This window comes from Macrotis lagotis, chromosome 6, assembly GCF_037893015.1.
Source record: "Macrotis lagotis isolate mMagLag1 chromosome 6, bilby.v1.9.chrom.fasta, whole genome shotgun sequence".
In the NCBI taxonomy this organism is placed as follows: domain Eukaryota; kingdom Metazoa; phylum Chordata; class Mammalia; order Peramelemorphia; family Peramelidae; genus Macrotis; species Macrotis lagotis.
Window position 1 is genome coordinate 77,346,461 of NC_133663.1, and position 16,810 is coordinate 77,363,270.

The 16,810-nt window shown below is 34.2% G+C and overlaps 1 protein-coding gene across 4 annotated transcripts in view; it reads left to right on the top strand.

Annotated features, from left to right (window-relative positions):
• Positions 1 to 16,810, top strand: part of ERBB4 (erb-b2 receptor tyrosine kinase 4) — a 1,472,307-nt gene that overhangs the window by 1,400,959 nt on the left and 54,538 nt on the right. For all 4 annotated transcript variants that reach the window (XM_074191455.1, XM_074191456.1, XM_074191457.1 and 1 more), the window contains 2 exons: positions 11,895 to 12,050; positions 13,951 to 14,026. In XM_074191455.1, the coding sequence (XP_074047556.1) occupies positions 11,895 to 12,050; positions 13,951 to 14,026 (232 nt within the window). The remainder of the gene's footprint in view (positions 1 to 11,894; positions 12,051 to 13,950; positions 14,027 to 16,810) is intronic.

Here is a 16,810-nt window from a genome sequence, read left to right on the forward strand (position 1 = left end):
TATCATTGCAATAGCTCATTGTAATAAAGCAAAATCTTATTATATGAAATATCTTAGCCTATCCTCTTCTCCTTTTTCTTTATCCCATTATATTTCCCTTTTATCTATTGACTCCATTTTTACACCACAATATATCTTCAAATTCAGTTTTCTCCTGTGCTTCATCTATAAAAGCTCCTTCTACCTGTTCTATTAAATGAGAAGGTTCATATGAGTATTATCAGTGTCATTTTTTCTATACAGAAATACATGTAGTTCATCATCATTAAGTTCCTTATATTTTCCTCTTCTCCTCCACTCTCTATGCTTCACCTGAGTCCTGTATTTGAAGATCATACCTGCTGTTAAGCTCTGGCCATTCCAACAGGAACATTTGAAATTTCCCTGGTTCGTTGAAAGTCCATCTTTTTCCATGGAAGAGGACATTCAGTTTTGCTGGGTAGTTGATTCTTGGTTGCATTCTAAGCTCTTTTGCCTTCCAGAATATTATATTCCAAGCCCTATGAGCTTTTAATGTAGTTGCTGCTAAGTCCTGTATGATCCTGACTGCAGCTCCACAATATTTGAATTGTGTCCTTCTGGCTGCTTGTAATATTTTCTCTTTGGCTTGGGAGTTCTGGAACTTGGCTATAATATTCCTAGGGGTTGATTTTTTTTGGATCTCTTTCTCAGGGAGATGGGTGGATTCTCTCCATTTCTATTTTGCCCTCTGCTTCTAGGATATCAGGGCAATTTTCCTGTAATAAGTCTTTGAAAAATGATGTCAAGACTCTTTTCTTGGTCATGCCTTTCAGGTATTCCAATAATTTTTAAATTATTTTTCCTAAATCTGTTTTCCATATCTGTTGTTTTATTGAATGAGATGTTTCACATTTTCTTCTAATTTTTCATTCTTTTGGTTTTGAAGTATTGAGTCCTGATTTCTCATAAAATCAGAAATCTCCCTGAGTTCTATTCTTTGTCTGAATAATTTATTTTCCTCAGAGAGCTTTCTTATCTCCTGTTTTCATCAGGCCAATTCTGCTTTTTTAAAGCCTTCTTCTCCTCAATAACTTTTTGAACTGTTTTATCCATTTGACTTATGCTGGTTTTTAACATGTTATTTTCTTCTGCATTTTTTTTGGATCCACTTGACTGAGCTGCTGACTTCATTTTCATCTTTTTTCCTGCATCTCTGTCATTTCTTTTCCCAATTTTTCCTCTATCTCCCTCACTTCATTTTCAAAGTCTTTTTTGAGCTCTGTAATGGCCTGAGCCCAATTTCTGTTTTTCTTGGAGTCTTTAGATTAAGGAGCTTGTGCTTCCTCATCTTCAGATTGAGTGTTTTGATCCTTCTTGGGATCACAGGCAAAGTATTTCTCAATGGTGTTCCTCTTCTTTCTCTGCTTACTCATTTCCCCAGCCTGTGCCTGGTTTTGGGGTACTTCCTGAGCTTCTGAGTATTAGTGGGATACCCCCACAAGGATCTCAGTGTGTGAGGCTCTGTCTTCCCTCCTGGTCTGTGAATGACCACAAGCACACCCCTCTGCCACAGGGCTGAGGTGGGGGGGGGCCCTGCTGTTCTATGGGGGTCCTAGACTGCGATTAGGATCTGAATGTGGTCAGAGCCCCAGAGTCCTGTTCCAGGGACAGAGGACAGAGCTCAGCAGCCTTTCTTCACTCCCCTTTCTCAGCTCAAAGGGCTCATGCCCTGTGGGCTCCTGCTTACTGGCTCCACCTGCTTCTGGTTCCTGGATCTGGGGTGCCCTGGCCAAGCTGCTCACTCTTTGCCCTGAGGGCTAGGCTTCACGTGCTCCCTCTGGCAGAGTTTCCCCCCCCCCAAAGCTGTTCCCCCAAGTTATGCCTGTTGCTCCCCAGGGTGTAGCATAGGAAACTGCCCCTGCTGCTGTGAGCCACAGCTCCCAGCACCCTGGGGCTGCATCCAGGAGGCAAGTTACTTCACTCTGGTGGGCCACCCCTCTGGCAGGCTGCCCCTCCAACCCAGGGGAGCAGAACCTTTCTGCTCTTTTCCAAGTTACCTTGCATTGGAGAATTGCCTCACTAGATCCCTCTGTGGGTTCTGTCTCTCGAAAATGTAGTTAGAGTCCTTGATTTATAAGTTTTGCTCTAGAGAAACTAAGAGATGGTCCTCTCCTGTCACTAACTTTGTTCCGCCCCTTATAGAGTTTATTTAAAAAAATGCTTAATTGTTGTATGGAGATCAAATACAAATGATCTTGGGTCAATTTATAATTGAATAAAAGCAATTCAATTCAATTATTCAATTATTAGCTGTGTGGTCCTAGGTTAGTCACTTAACCATTTGGGCCCAAGTTTCTTTTTCTGTAAAATAAGGGAGTTTGTTTCAATAACCTCTAAGGTAAATTTCAATTCTAAATCCATGATGAGAGGTCCTATATCCTAAGTAGACACAATCTTTTTGCCAAAATTATACACTAGAACTTGCTGTCCCCCTTATAGTAACAGATGACAAATCAAATCAAACTGTCACTGAGAATTCAATAAATAAACCATATTAAAACCAGAACAAAATTCACAAAGAAAACTATTGACCACAACTACCCTGATATAATACTCAACCATGGAAATTTAAGAATGACACTTTAATAATTGTTTCCATTTGGACATATGGAATATGGAAACTTGTAACTTCCAAATTACACAGAATGAAAAGCTTCTAAAATATAAAAACCCAGTGGAAGAAATCAAAACTGGATGGGAATAAGAAATCCACCCTACCTATCATCCTATTGCTTCTGCAGAAGCACTAGACTTTTATAGTTTAGAAAAAGAACCTTGGGCCCAAGTGGTTAAGTGACTAACCTAGGACCACACAACTAATAATTGCACAATTCAAGCCCAGGTTTTTCTGTCTATAGGACCAAAGTTCTATCCACTATACTATTTTTCCCCTTGGTAGTTTATATGTACTAAATGTTGATACATGTGATTTGTTGTACCATTTTCTTGAATAAATTGCATCAACCAAAAAATCTAGATTCCTTAAGAATGAACTTTCTCTAATTTTTGTTAATAATGATGTAATTAAATTGCTAACATAAACTACTTACTGTAGTAAATAAATCTGCAAAAACTACATCTTTTTAAAATGTTTTTTTCCCCAACATATTTTTCATTGACTCTTTGGGGATGGTATCAATGTAGAATCCATTGATTCTACTCTTGGATCTTAGTCACTTCATAGGCTCCAGTTAGAGGTAAATTGCTCTTGTTTACATTCAGCAAATTCAATAACATTTATCTCTTGCCAGCCTTTACTATTATTCAGTGAGGAAATGTCAGTTTGTTCCTAAAATCAATGACTTCTAGAACATCTATCAACTTTCTTAATTTTTGAATAGGGAATATTAATAGTTGATTTGTTGTGAAGAATCTTATATATTGTTAATATTAGTAATTATTAGGAAAAACCTTATAGAAAAATTCATTAAAATTAATGTTTCATTGTTGTTGATTGCTATAAACAGTTTTATAATTAATATTATAATTTCTATAATAATAACTAGCATTTATACAATGCTATAAGTGTTGCCAGTAACTTTACAGATACTATCTTGTATGATCCTCACAACAATCCTAGGAAGTAGATGGTATCAGTATTCTTTTTTGATAGATGAGGAAACTGAGGGATAAGTAAATTGATTTCCTCAAAGTCACACGGTCAGCATCTACCTCATGTCTTCCTGAATTCAGTTCCAGGACTCTACCCACTGCACCACCTAGCTTCCCCTTATTTTATAATTAATGCAATGTTTATTAAGTATCAAAATGCTAATAACTACTATTATTTTTGTTCTGAGAGGCAAAATGGTTAGAATTAGTCATAAAGCCAAAAAAATCTGGTTTTAAGTTTCATCTGTATTGCATAAGTGTGTGACCCTAGGTAGTTACTTAAATTCTCCATGCTCTAGAGCCTGGCAACTATCTATGATTTGAAGGGCTGACTTGCATTTGTAGTTTCTTAGCCTGGATATTCCTATACCAGTGAAATCACAACTCTTAGTTCTAGCCTCCTATTATTATAAATAGCCCTCCGTAAAACCAGGGTGAATAAATTACTCGAGGAAAAAAGAAATTTTCCCTCTCACTAGAGCAAATCTAATCCTCCTTTAAGTACATGATGATATCTTGCTATGATGATCTTTCTCTGCTTATAGCACTTCAACCCTATACTACAAACATTGAGTCTATTTATACATGATATGGCATTAGTCCTTTGATTTCCAAAATTAAAGATTTCTTGCCATCTATACCATATGATGAATTTCCCCATAGGAATTATGTATTTTTTTAATCCTTTATAGTAGCCAGCAAAATCAAACGTTATTCTTCAGGGTTCATTGTTTTTGGTTTCTTTTTTGTGTTTTGAATAGTAGATACAATTTCTCCTTTAGGGGAGCATTTAGTGTAGACATTCCCCCATTTATGAAGGTTGATTGTTCATTCTTAACTCATGATTATTGGGAGTAGAAGCAAAGAGTATTGAATGTGAAATGACTTACTTTTCCATATTCATATTTATACAAACTATACATGTATATATGTATATGTATCCATGTCTATGTGTAAATATATATTTATACATGCATACACAGATAGATTGATGGATGACAACACATAAGAGTGAATTTGACTACAGGGCCAATCCTTTACATATAATGCAGTAATGATTTTCTTTAGTGTAATCAGAGATCAAATAAATGTGTACAATTAACAACAATAAAAAAACAAATATTCTAGAAAATATAAGATAAAATATTAGTGGGGGCAGTTAGAGAAATCCATTTTGAACCTCTGATCTGCAATATCTACCAATAGAAAACCAGCACCTAGACCTCTTGAACTCATAAAGTAACCACCCAGGCCATAGATGCCTCGGGTATGTGTTCAGGAATAGAAAGATAAAGTAGAACTGTATCATAAGATGATAGTGCAAGAGTTTGAAAGAGGTTTTAGAGGTTATCTGGTCCAATTACCTCCTTTTACAGATAAAGAAACAGATCCAGAGAAAAATACCCTGAGAAACTGAAGAAGAGGAGAGAAATCCTCTTCTCTTACTAGAAGTCTAACATAGTCATTAGAGTTCCAAATAAACATTCAAGGAAGATAAAGAATAGTAGAGACTTTGTTCCCTTCATCTAAAGAATAAGAGTCAATGGCTTTTCCTGAATCACTGACAAACCTCTTCAGCACAGTCTCTCCCACCTTTTACCCATCATAGGTATCAGAGTACCTAGCAGGAACTTTTGGGGAATAAAGCACATGCATTACCAGGGAAGTGACCCATTGTTATGACATCATTTGTACCATTCAGTATATTTGAATTATAAGAGCAATTTAAGAACTATGTTTTATACATATTCAAATGGATTTAAATATATTCTCAGAAGAATAATAAATAATTCTCAGTTTTCTGAGCCAATAACTCAACAAATCCTTCACTGGTAACAGTAACTTGTAACATCATAAGGTAGTAAGGTCACCTCTGAAGTCAGCCTCATTGTCAGTTCAATCCAACATACACTCAGGGATGAACTCATTCCAAAACTGAAAAAGATAACTCAACCAAATTCAAGGGAACAGGAAAATCATTACTTTGTCATGCATTCTGGAAACTCAGTTTTTGCCTTTATTGAATGTGTCTTCTCTGTCTTTCACTATCCATAGTTTATTTCAATGGCTAACTCAAATGCTTTCTGAAAGCTTTCTCATCTTCCTCAGATGATAGTTTTTCTTACTTGCAATTTTCTTAAGTCCTTCTTTGTTCTATCCTCTTTCAAATTCTTTTTTTGTGTGTAGTTTATTAGGTTTGCTATCTTCCCAAACCCTAACCCCCAAAAGACTGTAAGATACTTGGAGGAAACACCATTATTATTTTATTTTTCTATGCTTATCAATATGATTTGCAACAAATTTGGCAATAATGATTAAAGTGATTGAATTGAAGAACTATCGACTCTTTCTTTAGGTTAAGCTATACTACAACTTGAATCTAAAAGAAATCTCGCATTGACTGCAAAGCCCTTGTTTGTAGAAAGTTATCTCTCATCCTCTGAGTTGCTATAAGAATTGTCTGTTATTTTAGTATCTCAGATGAAAGTAAAGGAAGTAGTTATCAGTGGATATTACATCCGGTAGGGTTTATAGAGCCCATTTTTAGTCTAAAGCTCTCCTTTTACATAGGAAGAAACTAAAGCTCAGATAGGTTAAGTGATTTGTTCAAAGTTTTATAGCAATAGATAGTCATCAAGTCTAGACCTCTTGACTTACAATTCATTGTTCTTTTTATTCCTTCATGCTGTCTCCTATGGGAATTCTCATGAGGTTGTCCCATTCACAGATCTTTAGCTTTTCCATCTATTTGTTATCTGGAGGAAGCAGGTTGATCACCTCAACAAAAAGGAGGGGTAGGTCTCCTCTCTCCTCTCTTTGTGAAAATAAACTTACCAGGGCAGCTAGGTGGCGCAGTGGATTGAGCACCAGCCCTGGAGTCAGGAGTACCTGAGCTGAAATCTGACCTCAGACACTTAATAATGACCTAGCTGTGTGACCTTAGGCAAGCCACTTAACCCCATTGCCTTGCAAAAAAAAAAAAAAAAAACCTAAAATAAAAAAGACAATGTACTTATCTTCAACTCTATAGTAAATATTAGAGAATTTTTTTTTCTTTTCTTCCTTTTCTTTTCCCAGGGGATATGGATATTGTAGAGGAAAAGATAGAAAAGAGGAGAGAATATCATTTGAAGCCAGCTTTCCTGAAGCTTCTTGATATCAAGGAAGCTTGTAGTTATTAGGATAAAAACAGGAAAATGTCCTCCTGCCAGCTTTAAAGATTAATGTCCGTGAGAGCTGACTGCTACTTGAAATTTCCTAGCTTCACATATCTGTTTGATGATACTGTCACATGGTCTTGATGTGGGAAGCTTGAGTTATTATCAGAATAAGTCAGGTCTCTCTTAACTTCGATTTAGCTTCCTAGGACTGGGTAGGTCAACTATTTTCCCTTAACTTGAGAGAAATTGGTGCATTTTATGTTAGAGAATGAAAAATCTTCCTAAAATATTTATTGATAGCAATAAAAGGGTCATGGATTTAACTCAATGTAAAGAAGGAGGTGTTTTTCCCTAAATTCAAAAAAATTGTTATTATCATTATTATTGAACAGTTTACATGAATCAGTTCTAATGAGAGTAAAATTTTCATTTCAACTCTAATTCTCAAATAGATTTCAGACAGACTTCTGAAAGTCAAAGAGCTGTATTACTTCATTAACTTACATCTAGTTACTCTGATAAAACTTTTAAGGGATGGCAATGTTAAATAAAATAACCAAGATTTTCACAAAAGCAATAAAAGACATAATAAAACAACTGGTCAGGTCTGAGCAGTCTTGGATAAAATCCATTGTTACCTCTTCAATCATGAACTAGACAAAAGTCCCCAAAACATTGTTACTCAATGACTCCCCTCTGGTACTCAGTGACAAATGACTGATACTTTGCTTACAGAAATGTTTCATAGGTGATAAAGTAAGAAAGTAGTGTATACATCTTCCAGAAAGGAAACCTTAAAAGCCAGACCTAAAGTCCTTTAGCTTCCGACTGAGACTGGGTCCAAAGTAATGTTTGTGAAAACGATGTATTGCTTTTATTTTATACCCTTTGGCTTTATTGCTTTGTGGACGTGGCCTGTCGTCCATCTGCTATTGCAGCGATTCTGATATTTTAGGAGTCTGTTCTGCTGCATTGCAGTGCTTCCTGTAAACTCCAAGGTTTGTCTACACTCCAGGGTATCAGGGCAGGGGCTCCTTTTTCCTGAATCCCAAGGTATTTTGATTTACTAGTATTCTATGATGACTCATTTTATTTTATGACATTTTTCTGTCAGAAAATGATCGATTATAGTCTCAGGGCATTGGAGATGCCGCTTCAGATCTGAAGAGATTGCTTCAAAATAATCAATAACCCCTGCCCAAATAAATACTTTATATAATCTTGACATTTCTTTCTCTCGTAGATATTGTTTCCTAGATCTTCATGTGCAAGAGGCTCTGATAATTTAAATATTTATTTAATTCCTTTTTATATTTCCAAAAAGTAGCAAATATAGCTTTTTAATTTACATTGAATACTAACTCATAATGCCTTATCTACAAGTGGACCATTAGAAAATTTGTCATTTTTGATGGTGACTACTTTTAAATGTATTTTCTTTTCTTATCTCCATATATCAGACTTGCTGTATTGGTTATAAATAAATGAGCCATAATCATCAGCATTCATAGATATGCTTTTGTATCCATTGTTCCTGTGTTATACAAGTTATAGGAATAGACCAATGAGTATAGGTACTTCATAGAGTAAGATATACTTCATTATAAATTGGTGACTACAAACATGGTGAGGAAAAGTCTGGACTTCATATAAAAGGAAATCGTTTTTTGGGCTTTTTTGCACTAACTCCTGAGATATTTCAAAAGGTTCAATAACTTAAAAAAACTAGATAAGAATATTGCTTGTTTGTTGTTGTTTTTTTTAATTTGGAACAATGTAGATTCATTTGTGTGATTTCAGTGGTGACAATTCTCCGAATTGATGTTCCCTCCAATGATAAAGTAGCAAGTCATCTGTAACTTAGATTTGGAAAGATTTGCTTAGGGGAATTGACATAACTGGTATAAAGTTTGTGGTAGGTTTTACTTACTGTGAAGTCAACCTTCTTCCTATAAAATGGCAGTTATGGGAAAGAAATATACTGTATAGTGTTTATACATATTTTCATAAACATTTGGTGAGAAAACAACTTATTTGCAAAATAGAGTTTTTCATGAAGGACCTCTTAAAATGGTAAAAACTTACATTAATTTCATTAATGAATTCATTCATCCTTAAAATAAGCCTTTGTAGCTGTGGTAATTACTACCTTGTGGTCTAATAACTCTATGTAGTCATAAGGACTTCCTAGGCTAATCAGTCATGTTTCTATTATATCTCTTCCACCTTGAAACCTGTCACCATCCTTCATTAAACTTAAAATGCCTTCTCTTCTCTACCTGTTTTTTTATTGGCACTATTTCTAACAATCTTATGTCTCCTTAATAATCTCATATCCTGACTCAGAATGTATATTATTGTAAATAGTCAGTAAATGGAACTCAAATGGTATTTTCTAGTGGGGGAAAATAAAGTAACAATTTAATTAACATTACTGTAGTCAACCCAAGTCTCATAGTTGTAGTTTCTCAGATCAAGTCAACAGATGTCAGTAAATCAACAAGTACTTAGTTTCTACTGGGTTCCAGATATCTTGTGAGGTTTTAAGGACAAAAATGAAAGGGTATCTGCCTTCAAGGAACCGAAATTTGTCATGTATAGATCTCTAATCTATAGACCAACATTCTAATGGTTTCTGGTTGACCCAGAAGTTTTCATTTTCCAAATTAGTTTTGTCACAGAACACTTCTAAACTTGAAATACATTTATGAAATTTATAAATGCTAGTTCAATGAAAAGCTTGGGGAGGAGTTGATCTGAGAGCATACCTCAAAGATAAATGGAAGTTAGAGAAATTTTGAAGCAAAATACAAATAATGTAAACTATATTCATACTAAAAAATTGCTGCACATAAAATCTTAGACATATTAGCATAATATACATATTAGAAGGGAACTATTAAGATAATATTCATATAGTATCTTTATTAATATCATATGGTTTACTAAAATCCCTTGAAATATACTCTGGGAGACAATGAAGCTGAAATTTTTATTATCTATTTGGCCATACATTTCTTTTTATAATAAATGTTTTACTGATATAGTCTATTTCTTACAGTATCCAATTATCCTTTCTCAACCCTCTCCTAGACATCTATGCTTTATGATAAATATTATCTTTGGAGAGAAAAAAAATAATGGGCTATCTTTCAATAGTTTTTATCAGGTATGAAAAGTTATGTAAAGTTTAGTTCTTTAGTCCTTCAGTTCTTACTACTGTAATGCAAATGCAAATATGAAGCAATAAAAGTAAATCTTGTCATTTATTATAGTTTATCAGAAGGTTTAGTCTGAATCTATAGGATAAAATGGAAAGGATGAAAGGGTTTTTCAGAATTTAAAGTTATTTAGCAATAAAGTAACTTGCCCATGGCCACATAATTAGGATATGTTTTTTTTTTTTTGCAAGGCAAATGGGGTTAAGTGGCTTACCCAAGGCCACACAGCTACATAATTATTAAGTGTTTGAGACCGGATTTGAACCCAGGTACTCCTGACTCCAAGGCCAGTGCTTTATTCACTACGCCACCTAGCCACCCATAATTAGGATATGTTAAAGTAGGACTTGAAAACAAAATATTTGGTCACATAAACCCCATTCAAATCAAATTTTTCAGATTTGAGAATATCTTCCCTAGAATTATGAAATTTCTTTTACTTAATTTTTCCTTAGCAGGTAGAAGGAGCCACATATTTTTCAGATTCTCTAATTTCTAGAAATTGCCTATTCTGAAGGATCTAGAGAAAAACCAAGTTCAAGAAATAAGAAAAGTAGCACATAAATCCTCAATTCTGTGTTGATTTCAGAAATTTAAGATTATTTGTAAATGACACTAATTCATGGAGTGTCTCATGTACTGACTGGATTGTGTTATGCAGTATCCCTTATTGGTATTTTTTATCAGGCATTTATAAAGGGTTTGGATCATGATGTCATCTAAAACAATCTTCGATTTTCTCCTATGTCTGGTATATAGTCCAAAATCGCTTTACTTTTGTGATTTCTGTGTCTATTTTCTACTTTTGATGTAAAAATATTGTTAATCCTTCAAAGTTTCATAGCTCTGATGTTGACTGCCAACAGCATTGATTTGCAGTTGGTGGTTATAACAATAATTTTCCATACTGAATAATGTCTGATGCCACTGAAATCTAGTGATACAGGGAATGGATTGCCTTTAATGTTCCTTTCACCATTATACCATCCTATACATTCAGTGATGTGCAGTGTAATATATACCTCTGAAATTATTTCACTGATGTCATCACAATATTTTTATTAAGGTTTATTTGAGGGCTCTTAGATTCTCTTCTCTAGACTAATTGTAATTCATAGAAAGATTTGGATTTATTCAATTTATGTTTGTGTATATATATAAATATGCAAATATAATGTGCACACACTAAATATTTTTTCTCTTTTAATAACTACTTGTTCCACTTTGAACTTTCTAGCTTAATCATGTTATTCAACAACAGGTTTTAAAGAATGACCTTAATTGTTTTCAGGAGTTAATGTATTAAAGAATAACAACGATAATTGAAAAACATATAATTTCATCTAGGGATTCTCATAATGACTACATAAAAATGTTTTTTTTAGGAAATTATGGACCTCCAAGACCCTGAGGTTAGCCTTTTTTTGGTATTAGCCTAAACTGTGTTAGTAATCTTCGTACTACAAAATATCTCCTAAACTTTTTTATTTTTTTAATGTAGAGGTTTGTCTCTCATCTGGGGAGAAATTTATAAGGAGGTTATAAGATGGTTAACTGAACTGTTTATGGGTTAAGACACCTGGATGATTCATTAGTGAGGTTTCTTGTAAGAGGTTGTATAGGCCAAGAGGAATGAACAAACATTGATCCCTATATGTAGGCATCATATTCTTCTCTATATGATATTAATGGGAAAAAGTCAAGAAACATCTATGGACTTATTTTTTTCTTACTGAGAATTTTGAAAATAACTAGGCTTCATGCTTCATTTGGGAGAGATTAAGTCGTTTTGCAAGGAGGCAAAATCAATCAGTTGTAGAGAAGAAAAGAAAAGCACTGGATATAACTAATGATTATTTGGACCTGACTGTTTTTACAGGGAATGATGTACCTAGAAGAGAGGCGCCTTGTTCATCGAGACCTGGCAGCTCGTAATGTCTTGGTGAAGTCACCAAACCATGTGAAGATCACTGATTTTGGTCTGGCCAGACTCTTAGAAGGGGATGAGAAGGAATATAATGCTGATGGAGGGAAGGTAAGTCTCCTTGTTAAAAAAGCAAGACTAGTAAATATGAAATGTTTGAATACCTCTCCTTTGTGTGTCTTAATAACAAAAATAAAAATGAATTATCTGTGATCTTCTCTTGACTGTAGAAGCTTATTTTTATTCTTGCTATCTTCCCTCTCCCATTTATAGCCAGTTTTTATATCTTTTCTTCCCCCTTCAGAATGTAAACTTCTTGAAGGCAGGGACTTTTACTTTCAAGTTGGGCACAGGAAAGTCACCCAATAAAAGCTTCATAAATTCTTGTTGACTTGTGGTTATGATTTTTGAACTGGAAAGTAGTTTAGCAATCCCCTCTCCAACTTTTTCTTTCTTTATATAGCTAGACTGAGATTCAGAGAGGAACAAAATCCTATCTAAGGACACATAAATAGTAAGAGATAGAACTCAGATTATAATTTTGTTTTTCTGACTCCAAAGCTGTTTTCCCTGAACTAAATTTATTTTCTAAAATCATGTATATAAGTGAGCTTTACATACAGGAGCTTTAAAGAAGACCAGTTACATGTCTAACACATGTTATATGTATATTTACTCTGCCCTTTTAAAATTTATGCTTTCCAGGAATTTTATTGTTCAATCAGCTGGTTGTAAAACTTTAGGAAATCATTTTTTTTCCTATTAAAACTCCCAAAAAGTATCTTTATAAATGAAAGACCCCTTGAAAGGTCAAATTAATCCAGTGTTCATAAACAATGTCAATCCTACAACATTGTTTTACTTTTACCCTCATCTGTTCTAGGCTAATGAGAATTAGCATAACATAAATTGAATATTTATAGTTTAAATTTCAAGAGCTTGATACTTAGGAATGTTAACTCTTAGGATTGCACTGAAGGCCCCCTAAGTGCATAAATCATATATCTTTACTGCTCTTGAGTATATACAGCTGTAGAGTTTGTCTAAAGTAAGATTCATTACAGCTTTAAATACCTAGGAACCATTAAGTTTTTATCAAGCCACTTTCAATTTAAACTTGCTTCTTTAACTGAGTGTCCTCTAGTCCATAAACTGTGTTAAGTTTTTGCCTTTGGGGAAATTACCTTCCACATGGGTGCTGTTCCCTTTATTTGAATGCTATGATTCTGTCAGACTTACCTTGATGTCACCTTGGTGGGCAGCCAACCACTTATGTTTTTTAAAGTCCTGTTTCATTTTTAACTTACAACTGCATAGTACAAGTGTTTATTTTTGTTCTAGCAAATTTAACTACATTTGTTATATAATTCTTCTGTTCTTATATAGAGATGATGATTCTGAATCCCAAAAGTAATGTATATATTCTGACATGTTTTCCCAATAATGGTACTGATTATCCCATCTATTTTCTCTTGTCCAGTTCCCCTTATAAACAGTACACATTTTCCTAGATGGTTAATTAGGATAAGGGGTAAAGACAAGGCTACTGTTCTCTAATGTGAATTGGAGGAGATTGGAAAATAATCTAGTATATCTGGACCTATTGTAAGGCAAGATAAAAGAATTAGAAGCTTTTAGGATCTCCAAAAGTCTCCAGTAGATAACAACAGAAAAAGTTTAATCACCTTTGCAAGCATAGGAAAAGATATTTGAATTCATTGTTGTGAGTTTGCCATATTGGATGGATGCTTAGATTATATTAGCTGGTGCCTAGTGTATTTGACTTTGTGTTTCTTATAAAGTATAGGGTCTACATCCTCCTAGAGGATATTACATTTTATTTTATGAACTCTCCTTCATCTGTACATTTGTTTTCTACTCTAGAAAATAAATAAAGCTATGTAGTTGTGAGTAGGTATGGACAAGTTAAAATAATCAGATTTGGAGAATGAAAACAAGATTGGCTTTTTATGTAATTATAAAACTCTCATTTCCGTATTATTTTTTTTAGATGCCAATTAAATGGATGGCCCTGGAGTGCATCCACTATAGGAAATTCACCCATCAGAGTGACGTTTGGAGTTATGGTTAGTAAATATCTTACTGTGATTTAAGGCTTTGGGGTTTTCAGCTCTTCTAAAATCAAGTCATTTTACTGTGCTAGTGGTACATATTTATTAAGCCTCTTTTCCTAAAGGAATTAAATGTTTTCTCTTTCTTCCTTTTTTTTTTACATAAATCTAAATGGTATCTTTACCTGTCTTCTATGTTATTTCCCTACTCACTAAAATGTAATATCGCAGCATCCCTGCTGGGTTATCTGGTAGTTTGTTTGGCTGATCATTGTGATAGAGAGGAAAAAAGAAGCCTCTTTTAGTTGAGGCACAGAATCGTGGAATCATGCTCAAGGCCATAATTTTCAACAACTCTTTGAAAATCCAACTCTAAAAGCAATGAATGTCAAAAAACATTTTCTAGCTTATGGAAGTTTCTGTACAACAGTCAGATAAAAGGGAATTTGTCATAAAAGAACAAACATGGAAGAGAATGGGGGAGAACACTGAATAAGGAGGGAGTTAGAAAGTGAAGGAGAAAGACTATTCGCTACAGACTTGGTTTTAATTTCACAAATAACTTTGGGAGCTAATGAGCATGGTCAGATGATGTGTATTTAGAACTTAAACTGAGAGGATTAAAAAAATAAAAACTCAACCAGTAAGTTTATTTAATTGTTCTTAATTATGTCAGTATGAGCTGCTTAGCAAGCTGAGAGTGTTTGCCACTTAAGTCATTCCAGGTATGAGCAAGTATAGTATTATATCTTCCCTAGTGAAATCATGCTACCCAAGGTTCATAGTTTACCATCAACAATATTAAGCATGATGTCCACTCCCCATTAAAACATGTGGTTGATGGCCAGATCCATCTGACTATTGCTATAACTTGATATTTCATGTCAAACCTAACCCTCTGGTGACTTCTGAAAATTACTATTGTTAAGTAAACGAATTTCCCATCTTTTGTGGGAGAGGGAGGATGTGCCAATGATATTGTTTTAAAACAACTTTCTGTGAAGTATATGAGCCAATAAAATTCTAGATTCTTCATACACCCCTCATTTTGTTGTCTCAATTTGAAAATACAAGCTTCTGTTCTTGTGTAATTTAGAAACTTATTTGCCAAATGGTAGTAAGAAAAGTGAGGGAGAAAGCAGACCTATCATATATGTATATACTATGCACACATATCTATATATACATGGAATATTTTAACAGTATCTCCCTGAACAGGCAAATTTTAAATGAACTTTAAAATAAAAAAGACAAAATATTGAGAAAGCAGTCAAAATTTTAATATTAAATTTAGTCTTTTGGGAGAAATTCTGTTACTTGTGCTACATTATTTATCTTCATGTTGAAGTTCAAAATTCCAGGGGCACGGGGTGGGGGAGTATTTGTTTGTGCTGTTTTAAAACAGCACAAAGCATCAAACCAAATCCATAAAATGCTTTAAGAAATATCATCAATGATTGCTAAAGACTTTCAAGACAGAGAAAGTCACACACACACACACACACACACACACACACACACACACACACAAACATATAACCTTGTTCAGCAATGCATATTATGGAAAATTGCTACTGGGAATATCTTTATTTTTGTAAAAATAAATATGTATCTGCCATGATGTGTATGTATCCTTAAATGATGAAAAAGCAGGAGAGGTTTTATGCTTCTATCTAATTTATTCAGTACATGACTGCCCTTTTACACAAAGCCTCCTGCATTTAACCCCATAGAGTTATTATGGGAATTTATCACTGGACCTAACTGGGACACTTCAAAATGTTTTTGTTCAGGGTCCTCATTTTACAGAATATCAAGGTCTAGAAAGGCTAGATTGCTTACAGAAAGTCAGAATGGAAGTAAATGGCAAAAAACGAAAACAAAAACACTCAAAAAACAAACAAAAATCTCACTTAACCTCCTGACCCTAGACTAGTCATTTCTTTTTTCATTGTGTTACTGTTTTAACCTCTTAATTTCATGGTAATTTGTAATTGCATTTTATATTTCTGATAATTGTTTAGTGTGGGGTTTATTTTAGCTTCTCTCAATTCTTTCCCTTGTCAATGGCATCTATTCCAGTAGCTTCAATTGTCACCTCAAAATAGAAACTCACTCTCTTTTCAGTCTCCAATTTCTCCCAGAACTTCAGTTCCATATGTTTAACTTCCTGTTGGAAATTTCTACCTCAATAATTCACATACCCCAAATTTAGTATGCTTCAAATTGAATCTTTCCTATGACTGCACTTTCTACTTCCTTTGCTATTTCTGTGGATGGTCCTGTAACCCTTCTAGAGTCTCATATTTTTTTTTTAAAAAATGTCATTTTGAACCTTTTTTTTCCTTTTTCATTGCCTCTAAAGAGTATATTCATCTGTCTCTACCTTTCCATTTATACTGATGCCACTATTATTCAGGGACTCCTCCTCTCTTACCTTTCTTATTATAATAATAGCCTCCAGTATGGCCTTTTTGTCTCTGCTGTCTCCAATCCATCCTTTACCTTTCTCCTTAAATAATTTTTCTAAAATACAATTCTGATAATGTCTTCCTCCTGTGGAAAATGTTTCCAACTGTCTATTGTCTGATGGGACTTCTAATTTCTAACAAAGTTCACTGAAATTTAAGAAGAATTTTTAATGGAGTACCTATACTTTCTTTAAAAATTAGAGCTAAACTAGCCCATGGGAGGAAATGCCACACTGTGCCATTCACACATGCTGGAGAAACTAAAGCACATAATGTCCTATTAATAAGCAACCCCTATAATAAACCAAGGAGATCTCAATTCATACAA